This window comes from Gymnodraco acuticeps, unplaced genomic scaffold, assembly GCF_902827175.1.
Source record: "Gymnodraco acuticeps unplaced genomic scaffold, fGymAcu1.1, whole genome shotgun sequence".
Classification (NCBI taxonomy): domain Eukaryota; kingdom Metazoa; phylum Chordata; class Actinopteri; order Perciformes; family Bathydraconidae; genus Gymnodraco; species Gymnodraco acuticeps.
In genome coordinates this window covers 208,422-220,237 of record NW_022990822.1, presented here as the reverse complement: position 1 = coordinate 220,237, position 11,816 = coordinate 208,422, and the positions used below count along the sequence as shown (strand labels likewise).

Genomic DNA, 11,816 nt, shown 5'->3' with positions numbered 1-11,816 from the left:
CACAAACACACAGTCACACAGACACAGTCACACAGTCACACAGTCACACAGTCACACAGTCACACAGACACAGAGTCACACAGACACACAGTCACAAATAGACACACAGACACAGAGACACAAACACAGAGACAAACACACAGTCACACAGACACACAGTCACAAATAGACACACAGACACAGAGACACAAACACAGAGACAAACACACAGTCACACAGACACACAGTCACAGAGACAAACACACAGTCACACAGACACACAGTCACAGAGACAAACACACAGTCACACAGACACACAGTCACAGAGACAAACACACAGTCACACAGACACACAGTCACAAATAGACACACACACACAGTCACACAGTCACAGAGACAAACACACAGTCACACAGACACACAGACACACAGTCACAAATAGACACAAACACACAGTCACACAGACACACAGTCACAGAGACAAACACACAGTCACACAGACACACAGTCACAGAGACAAACACACAGTCACACAGACACACAGTCACAAATAGACACACACACACAGTCACAGAGACAAACACACAGTCACACAGACACAGAGACAAACACACAGTCACACAGACACACAGTCACAAATAGATACACAGAGACACAAACACACAAACACACAGACACAGAGACACACAAACACACACACACAGACACACACACACACACACACACACACACACACACACACAGAGACACAGACACACACAGACAGAGACACAGACACACACACACAGACACACACACACACACACACACACACACACACACACACACACAGAGACACAGACACACACAGACAGAGACACAGACACACACACAGAGACACAAACACAGAGACACAAACACACAGACACAGAGACACACAGACACACACACACACACAGAGACACAAACACAGAGACACAAACACACAGACACAGAGACACACAGTCACACACACACACACACACACACACAGTCACACACACACACACACAGCACACCACACACACACACACACACACACACACACACACACACACACACACACACACACACAGTCAGTCAGTGCTCAATCTCAAAGGCTATGAAATAAGATTTGAGAAGTTCATCAATGTATCCAAAATACAACATGGGTCTTCGCCATAGCGACTGTGCTGTTTCAGAAACTTGACTTTTCAAAAGAACACCATGCTCCATGCTCAAATAGTTGTTTCCTTCTGTCTTTGGGTTAACCGTACGTCATGTTCTTGCTGTTTATTGCTTGTACTTACCTTTGTTGCATTAGGGAACAAAACAGGGACCAGTCTGAAGTTCAGGCAGCCTTGTTGGATGAACTCATTCTGGATCTGTGCCAACAGGAACAAATGCTTATAGTTCTCCATACACTTATACAAGTGATACTTTGACATGTTTACTGTAGGTTGAATTGGAGCGAGCAATACACTGCAGGCTGGATTTCATTTGAAATGTTCCATGTAGTCTGAAAAGGAAATGAATACTGGAGAGATTTCTCAACTCAAATGTGGGTGAACTCATTTGTTGCATTACTTTACAATAGTGAAAGAGATACCCTTACTTTAAGTCGCAGGAGGATGCTAACAAGCGACTGAATGAGACATATTGTCGAACGTTAGCCAAGCGGAGGATGATATCCTAATTTGTTTTATTTGATTCAATAGTTTATTTATCAGGGACAATGCACAGTGATGAACACTTAAAACATTACAATGTGTCAAGCGTAACAGTGCCAGATTTAGCGTTGAGCTCATTTCCATCCGCAGTCCCTCACATAAAACATTTAAGAAAATTGCATTTTACAAACATAGCAAAAACTAAATACATGATATGCAAAAGGTGCAAAAGAGCAAGAGCAGCATACACAAGTATTTATTTATTATGCAAGTTGAATTTAATAGTATTTGATACTTTCTTAATATGTTTCTTGAAAGTCAAGTTCGAGTCCAGTATGACTCCAAGATACTTGAAGTGGGAGACTAGTTCTATTTTTGCTCCGTTTAAAAACACGTTGGATCCTTCGATTTTGACTGGTCGTTTACTGAACATCGTGCATACTGGTTTCTTTACGTTTAACTGTTAGCAAATGTTGTTCAGCCAGTGTTGAACCTTGTCCAAAGCTTTTGAGAGACAGGATGAGATCATTTCAGTGTTTTCCCCGTGTACACAGATGACCGCATCATCGGCACATTCAACTCAGGACATACATTAGGCAAGTCATTTATGTACAGTGAATACAGCAGTGCTCGAATTGGAATAAAGAAGGTGCCAGTACTCTAAATCAGCAACTGTTTCAAATCAATTTTATTGAGAGAGGGAATCAATGGAGCTGCCAGGGAGGACACAGGGGAATCATACAACAAATAGGCGTACCTAGATGCGTCATGATGTGCCGGTACGCAGATGGGTAAAAATCAGAAGTCCCGGTACTGCGTACAATTCAAGCACTGGAAAACAGTAATGGTCCAAGAATGGAACCTTGTGGAACCCCAACAGGGTTGACAAGGTAGGGGGATTTGGCACCGTTGACCAAAACACACTGTTTTCTGTTCAATAAGTAAGACTTAAACCAATGTATTGAATCTGCCGAAAAGGCTTTTTACTTCTTGCTGTTGCTTTTACACTTCACAAATCATTATGTGGTGTTTATATGTGGAGATTAACAGTCAACGTGTCACTGTGTGGTTGACAGCTGTCTTTATAGGAGTCCTCACCTGGTTGTGGATGTACTTGGTGTGCAGGCCGTGCTCGTCGTCCCCATCTCCCTCCACGTCCTCCTTATACTTGGGACTGATGACCACGATGATGAGTACTGATTTCTGTAATGATACATCTCACTGTCAGCTTTTGCTGAAGACAGCATTACAATTTGGATTCATACTCTGCTCAATGGAAAGACTTACGTCATTCAAAAATCTGTCCATCCATTTGGTGATGTCCATTCTTCGGATTGGATTGTCAAATATATCAATCTGTAGACAACAGGTAGAATTTGAATGTTTGAATACAAAATCAGTGGGAATCAAAGGTGTGGGAGACATGGTATAACTTACTGCTGGTTTGAACCCTTGATCTGTCAGAAATGTGGTGAAAGGTATGATTTCTCTGGCGGTGTCCACTGAATATGTGATGAAAACATTCCCTGTCAACAAGAAGTCAGCGAAACATTCTTATCTTTGGGTATTAGTCCACCGCTGGCAAGTAACTTGCAAATGTTGGGCAATTTGTACAACTAGCAATTGTCGCATTAATTAGCAGTAATTATCCTAAGAAGACAATAGCTTAAAAATGGCTTGGCCGATTCAGAAAGGACCATGTACATATGTGACTTACTGCACTCCTCAGGCAGGCTGATGGTCCTCCTCATCTCCTGGGTGGCTGGCCCTGGATCAGGCTGGAGGGAGCGATGCACACTGACCTCACGCATCACATCCCAGGCAGGGGCTGCCCGCTGAGCCACAGATCCATGGGGGGTGTTTGGATCATCTTTAAGTTGTAGTCTATTATGGGGGGAATTCCTGTAGAGGAGTTCATTGCATGTATTACGTCTGTGAAGAATCATATGAATCGATGTTAAGAATATCAGATCATTATGACAAACAGGCCATACCTTGACTGTTGGGGGTGTTGATGCTCCCCGCATGGATCTGCTGGGTAATCATACTTATAAAGATGATTATTGTGAGTGTGATGGTGCAGTTGTGCTGGAGGGCAGCATGCACGCTGTCTGCCATGACGCCACAGACATTGATTTTGGCCTGCAGAGAGATATAAAGGAGCTGACATTAAACAGGTTCCCAAATCAGCAGTGAGGTCATGCAGAAACACAATGAGGAGCCAAATGATTCCTCACAGGGTTACAGCAGACAAAAACTAAATCCATCCCAGATGTAGTGATTACTGCATATAAACAAATGATCTCATTTTAGCTTGTAAAAGTATTTTTCTCAACATTTTAAACACTGATTTAAATGGCATATTTAGGTTTGTACTGTAGGCTGTAGTCTAATAATATTCAAAAATATTCAATTACTGTGATATATATCTTATATATATATCTCCTAAAATCCCAACATGACTGCACTGAAGAAACTGAAACGTTGACTTTAATGAAATGTATTATGTCATCAGATTTCACATAACTGTATTAGGTTAGTTGAAAGCAAAAGCTTTATAAACAACTTCATATTATTGCTTTCAACTAACTAACCTAGTACAGTTATGTCATTTTGTTGACATAATACATTGAAATAAAGTAAATGTTTCAGTTTTCCAGGTATAATGACCAATATTTCTAATGACTAAGTACCATGGGACTCAACATCTCCATTTATAAGGATTGTTTCTCTTTGTATTTATTGAGATACACCATACTTTTATTAATATTATTATGTTCATCATTATAGTTATTATGTTCCTACTTGTTTATTTGTGATTCTCACTTTAAAACTCACATTATTTTCTTTTTTAACATATCGTTACATAAAATATTCATCAACTCGTCATACCAAGCCAAGACAATCTGCCTCGTACTCCGGAGTTGGGAAGAGAGCGCTCATGAGTTCACTCTTTCTTTAACCTGATTCAGGCTGTGCAGATCCTGTTGTTACTGCACCCATACTAACACAGTACAATTGAATTCAACCCAATTTGTGATGTTCACAATAACATTTAAGAAAATAATAATCCATAGACCTTGAACACTACTTTTTATCATCAAACATGTCGTCCACAGAAACGTCCTGTAAATCTCAGGACCACTGACAGTAACAGAATGTAAAATGTTCCATGTGTCACTGACCAGGCATACAGGCAGGGTGTGGTGGAGGGACGTAGTCGGTGAAGTTATCTCCAGACCTGAGTGTGAGGGGGGGGTCCAAGCGTTCATCCTCCTCCACAGAGTAATGCTGGGGCCAGTCTGAATTACCCACAAAGCCTCTGGCGTGGTTAACCAGCAAGTCCCGCCCATACAGTGGAGACTGCTCTCTGAGGCCATGCAGCCTAACATCTGCATGGTGGGGAGGCATTAGATGAAGGGGGGGCTCTGCTCTGGGTTGAAGCCGCAGCTGTTTCTCAGGGAGTCTCCATGGGCCCTCAGTGTGTGCCGCCCCCCCCCGCCTGCTCATGGCTGGCTTGTATCTGAGACCTTGTGATCACTGTATGTCCACTGCACTGTCTGCAGGGGGGGGGGCAGGCCAACTCCAGACTGGAGGGTGTCATGCTCTCGTCCATCTCTACAGGAACACTCTGGTGAGGGCAGCCCCCTGACAACAAGAGCCAACAGAAAAACCTGTTCACACTTCCCAGCAGACAGTGAATACTGCTGACTCATCACGTTTGGTTTCCTACCTTTCAAAGAGTCCATTTAGCCTAACAGTGTGACGCCTCTGCTGAAGTGAACACTAAGATAACAGTACAGGACATGAATAGAGCAGGACAGGTTAAAGACACAGACTGCACAGCTCCTTACATTCACACAGCTGGCACGTAAACAAATGAAGTCTCAACTGAGGGATTCAAAGTCCGTTTTACAGTCACGATCAAGTAAAAACCGAAAATAGAAGTGTTATGTATGTGCAGGGTGAATAGACAAATATAAACATGAGTACATAACATATACAAAACCGCATTCTCACATTCTTGGTTCCTCCTCACTGAATAGGTGTGACACATTACACGTAACTTTAGAGGAGCGGCAGAGTTTAGCACATTCACTGCAAACTAGTACAAAGGTCAAAATCACAGAACTAAAGGTATGCTAGGTATGGCTTCTTAGATCACAAATCGAAACAATTTGTAAAGTTTTAGTATGTTTTCCCTTATAAATGTACATCCAGAGAATAAAGTGTACTCCTACGCCTACCTTTTCTTAGACCTGCTTCTCTGCCACCCACAGCACAGACCTGTTCTGAAGCAAACAGGAAGTATTCCCACTATGCAAAGCAGGGAAGTGTCGTGACCCATTTATGCAAATAATGCGGGGCATTAAGACTGCAACCGCCTGATGGGTTCTTCAGCAAGGTGAGCCTCCTGTGGCTATTCAGCTTTCACTCGTTCTATTTGATCCCACCCTTAGTAAAGAGCACGTATAAGTCTTGAAGTAGTACATTACAATGTGTCAACAAATAAGCAGTTGACTTGACAGGTAGATGAATAGCACTGCAGCAATATTAATATTTCATGAGATGTGACTGTTTGTGATGAGCGAACATTTTGAGGTTTCAAAGCAGATGTCCTTTTACAACTACCTATGACCTGGACCACTCAGAATCTACAATCACCTGCAGAATAACCCTATGGCAACTTATTCACATACATTGTTACAATAGTTCATCCACATTCATCATTAGTTTATTTCATATGTTTGACAAGACAAATCTACCGTGAGGTGGTAGTTAGTGTTTCATGCTAATGTTATAATGCTAACATACTCAAAATGTCAATACAAACATCCCGATGTTTAGCAGGTCAAATGTTTACCAATGTTGCTAGCATTTATTAACACGCAATACAAAGTACAGCTGAGGCTGATGGGACGATCAATAGTTGAAAAGGTATTTAATCACATACCATCACTTTTCAGTATTAGTATCATCACAGCTTTTGTGGGGATAGCTTAACATCGAAAGGTCATATACATTTAGTTGGAATCCCTGAACAATTTTGGTAAGTGGGCTTTTGTGAGATTTTTTTTGTCAAATTTCTATTTAAAAAGTCATGAAGGAACATTAATGTTTAAAGGATTACATTTTTGAAAGTCTTATTCTTGTCCAATCTTCCAGATGGGTTCTACTCCGTCAGTTTGAGATTGGTCAGCACCACAGTCACAGGGTCAGCGGATGGCAAGGCCTTATGATTGGCCACAGAGAAGACCCTCATGGTGGTGTGGGTGAGAACAGAGCCCAGATCACGGGCCTTAGCCTTACAGCTGGCCACTTGGAGCAGCTCCCGGCGGAAGCAGCGGCTCACCATGCAGTAGAGCAGGAAGTTGGTGGTGGAGTTAAGGTTCTGCAGCATGTTGGCCAGGTCTCCGGCCACATTGATGGGGATGTTGTAGTCGTTCCTGTTGAAGTTCTCATTGTTGTACTTGGTCCTCAGGATGCAGTATGTGACAAAGCGGGGCAGGCTGAGGACGACAAAGGTGACGGAGACGGTGCCCAGGAGCAGGATGGTCCTCCTCAACATGCCCCTGGTGCTCCGCCCATGCATCACACGACGCTCCTCCTTGGTGAAGAGGTTGCTGGCGCGGCACAGATGGTAGCCGATGAGGTAGTTAAAGATGATGACCAACACGATGGGGATTCCCCCTGAGAGGAAGGTAGTTATCCACACTATATACGTAGAGTAGGCCTGGTCGCGGTAGCGACACCGGGGCAGTGTCACATTGTGTCCGTCCACAGTAATGTTGACAGGTGAGACGATGTTGATCCAGCCCAGCGGCACAGACACAACATGGGACACCAGGACGATCGCCACACATGTGAGTTTAGTGACCTGGGCCTGGGAGAAGTGCTGCTTGGCCGCTGTGCTGCGGAGAACAAGGTAGCGCTCGATGGTGAACACCACCACGATCCAGGAGGAGCTGTAGAGGGATCCATATTGCAGCACTCCCAGGATGGAACACCAGGGATTGGAGTTCCAGAAGGGCTGCAGCAGCCAGAAGGTGAGGGTCAGGTCTACAAGGATCACCCACACCAGGTAGAAGGTGTCCATGATGGCCAGGCAGCTCAGATAAATGATGGCCGTGTCTGACATCCCGCACTTACGGAAGCAGATCATGTAGAATGTGAAGAGGTTTGCTGGGAGACACAAAGATTATTATATTTTCCTGGCTGGTCCAACTTTTAAGTTACAACCAATGTATGCTTAATAATTCAGTAATAATCAATGTTGGTACATATTGGGGCTTGTCAGAACTTTTATCCTGGTTCAGCGAACATTTTTCTAAAAACTCAGAAGCTGTCAAATATGTGTGTAGCATGCTGGTCACCCATACACCCAAGTCGCCAATATGTTGTGACCATTGTTTGCAAGCCTATCACTAGTCTTTCAAAAAAGCCATAAGGTCATATTTTGAGCTTATATTTCTAAGTTTGACATGTTGTATACATATTATAAAATGTGTAACTTTTGTAAACTGCATGTTTATTTTGTAACCCTTTCCCCCTTATTCCAGTCTTTGAGCTAAGCTAGGCTACACATTCCCTAGGCCTACCTGTATTTGAACACACAGAAGTGAACCTTATCTGACTGTGGTGTTGAATGCCAATGTGTATCCCAAATCACAGGACTATTCTTTAACAGACTGTAGATTTTGCAGTTATGTTAGTAACCAGAGGTGGGAGGTGTACTTATATAAAGTACCAGAGTGTAGGAATACTCTGTCACAGTAAAAGTCCTGCATTCAAAATGTTCCTCAAGTAAAAGTAGGAAAGTATTCTCATCAAAATATAGTGAAAGTAGCGACAGTGAAAAGTAGTCGTTGTGCAGATTGGACCATTTCAGAATAATATATATGATATGTTTTATAATGATTGATCATGAAAGTGTTCTCAAAGCTGGTAAAGGTGCAGCTAGTTTGAATGACTTTGTATACTGCAGGGTAGCTTGTGGATTTACTCCAGGTGGAACTACAGTCTGATTTAACACTTGGTTATATTTCACATCATTCATCCAGATTTGTAAAGTACATGTACATAAAGTACACGATGTAACTCTGAATTGTAGTAGAGTAGAAGTGCGAAGTAGCAAAACATATAAATACTCAAGGAAAGTACAAAAACTCCAAATGGAGTAAATACTTAGTTACTTGTCATCACTGTTAGTCACTTATAGAATAAGATGTGGATGCTGTGAGGGCAGTGGGTCAATGTGCCTGGTTACTGCCTGCAGGACACAGTGAGCTAAAGTGATTGATTCACTTGTGCCTGGAACAAGAAGAAGATAGAGACCTGGGATGCCCACGACGCAGAGCAGAGGGTAGTAGACCCTCTGGAAGGTGACGAGCACAGTGGAGCCGGCCCCCTCCATGCTGCATTCAGCGCCGCTCAATAGCTCACATACTAATACCTGCAATAAAGCCATTAGAGAGGTGAGGACAAACACTGTTGAAGCAGAGTACAGCTGTTACCTCTTTAGAACATTGGAGCCATTAAGCCTTTATAAGGTTATTATGAACTACTTGGAGACACTTTGGTGAAAGTATCACCAAAATGACTACATTTAAAAAGTCAAGACAGTATACAAAAACATTACAGATGAAAATGATTTTTTAATGTTCACTGAAAAAAGTGAAATGTACTGTATATGTGAAATCTGTTAACATGATACATTTAATTAAAGTCAACATTATTTCAGTGTGGATATTTATTTTGTATTTTATTTACTAATGGTTGTAAATCAGAGGTCATCGAACCAACCGTTTAGCCGCTTGGTTCGTACAACTAATGTGTCATCACTTTCAGAGCGTTTTTGTTCAACTATGTTTAAGCTCGAACTTTATTTAGCTCCAAAGTGAAAGTGAGACATTCAGCTGACGGCTGACCTGAAGAGATGGAGATATGTCCTGTGAAACACAATAACACTAAACTGATAGATCACACAGAAGTCCTACAGCTCTCTGGACAATGGATGTTTTATTGAAGCCTTCACCCTTCCACAGTGCATTATAAATCATCTGGATTATTAATGCCGATGAATAATGTTCATCTGGATAGTCAATACTACAATAGTTGAAATAAAACCTACCTGCTCTCTATAGATCCTCCGAGCTGTTCTCTATAGGTGACACACAGGAGTGACTTCCTCAAAGTGATAGAGCTGGTGATGTCTGGAGACCACGAGACCATCCATAATGTGAGGAGGGAAGGCTTCAGGAGGAGGGAGCTAACTCACTGGGAAATAACTGATGGCACACAATAAAACGCACAAGTATTAATATGTATCCTATTGTGTTTTTATGAATACAAATTAAACTTGTGATTTGTTTCCAAATCATCCGTTTGAATAGCAAGCTTGATCAATCATTTCTCAAGGACACAGAATGCATATCTTTTTCCACTGCAACAAAAACAAAGTTATAGGATAAATAAATATTTCTAGAAAGATACAAATGTTTGTGTTATGGAAGAAAAAGATAGTCCAGAGTGCCTGTAATGATGTAAATACTACAATCTTCTGACAGCAAGTGCCTCTGACCCCGCTGGCTCATGTCACTGGGTTACGGTATTTTCTTTTTTAAATTGCCAAGACATTTGTGCAACTACAGTAGACCTGAAGGATCAACTAAGGTGGGCCTGTCTGATGGGATACCAGGGGCTAATCGTGTGCCCTGGTATCACCATATCCAACAGGAACATCGGCACAATAAAGTAGACACATTGTCACCTGCTTCTGGAGGGGGGGACCATACATATCTAAAAACAAATGTCAAGGCTAGATGTGAAATAGTTGCTTTTTCTTGACATTCACAGTCACTGATGTCCTCTGGGAAATATTCTGTATCAAATGGATCTGCCAACCAAAAAAGGAACATCACCTTTGATATACTAAATCAAATCAAGTTTTATTTATATGGCACATTTATAAACGATTTTTGGTCGAGCCAAAGTGCTGTACATAAAATAAACATAGCTTACAGTAGAGACACTTTACAGCAAATACAACAGCACAGATTGTTCAGAATATCAGTATGAGAAAAACGACACCCTCTATCCTTAGACCCTCACATCGTACAAGGAAACACTTCCAGAGAAAACCCACAGTTTAAGGCCCTGTCACACTGTCCCGATGGACACACGCATATGGAATTGTGAATTTCGCACGAAGATGGCCCCGAACCACACACAAAGGCAACATTTACATTACATTTAAGACATACAACTGCAATGAAAGTACCAAAAACAATTATGTTACAGTACTATGATACTGTACTGATATCTTCAGACTTTGTTCTTTACTTTATCTGTTGTTATATGTAGAAAATATTACGTTTTCTCCGTAATGTTGTTTCCATAACAACAACAACTTCCTGTCAACTGTCCTTCAAAATAATATATTATATCCTTTTTAGTTTCACAGAACACAAATTGGGTTATTTACATAATATATTTACATGATTTTGTTGTGCAATAAAACAACCCGATGGACACACGATAAAGGAAATGTTCAAATTCGGCTGTGATCGTAACAACATCGGGCCATTCGTGAGGGCATCTTAAGCCTTCGTATGACCGCTGGTGGAGTTTCTCAGGCTCCGGCAGCAACTTCGAGCGGTGGCAAAATCTTTGGCATGCCAAAAAATTGCCGAAGGACCTTGCGAAGGTTTCATTTTCGTGTTGAATTCGTGTGTCAATTTTGCCCCTTCGTAAGGCCATCGTGAGGGCATCTTGTTATCATCGGTGCCATCGGGCATTCGCCCCGATCAGAGTGAGGGTGAATGCACCGATGATAACACGAAGATGACACGATTTGACAAGATGCCCTCACGAGTGCCTTACGAAGTTGCCGCTCACGAAGTTGCTGCCGGAGCCTGAGAAACTCCACCGGCGGTCATACGATGGCTTAGATGCCCTCACGAATGGCCCGATGTTGCTACGATCACAGCCGAATTTGAACATTTCCTTTATCGTGTGTCCATCGGGTGTCAATTTCGGGACAGTGTGACAGGGCCTTTAAGGGGAACATGGGAGAAACCTCAGGGAGAGCAACAGAGGAGGGATCCCTGTCCCAGGACGGACAGACGTGCAATAGATGCCGTGTGTAAATCCAAGAGATAATACATTTTA

General features: G+C 42.2%; 1 protein-coding gene across 1 annotated transcript; it reads right to left on the bottom strand.

Moving 5' to 3' along the window:
- Window positions 1-1,286: 1,286 nt before the first annotated feature.
- Window positions 1,287-5,975, bottom strand: traf3ip2a (TRAF3 interacting protein 2a; the record flags this gene model as incomplete). The annotated part of the gene is given in 9 exon segments (XM_034232839.1): window positions 1,287-1,361; window positions 2,745-2,849; window positions 2,934-3,002; window positions 3,084-3,172; window positions 3,364-3,548; window positions 3,641-3,788; window positions 4,832-5,294; window positions 5,380-5,432; window positions 5,894-5,975. Coding segments are annotated over 7 exon segments (996 nt in total), but the record flags the coding sequence as incomplete, so codon positions are not given.
- Window positions 5,976-11,816: the final 5,841 nt, after the last annotated feature.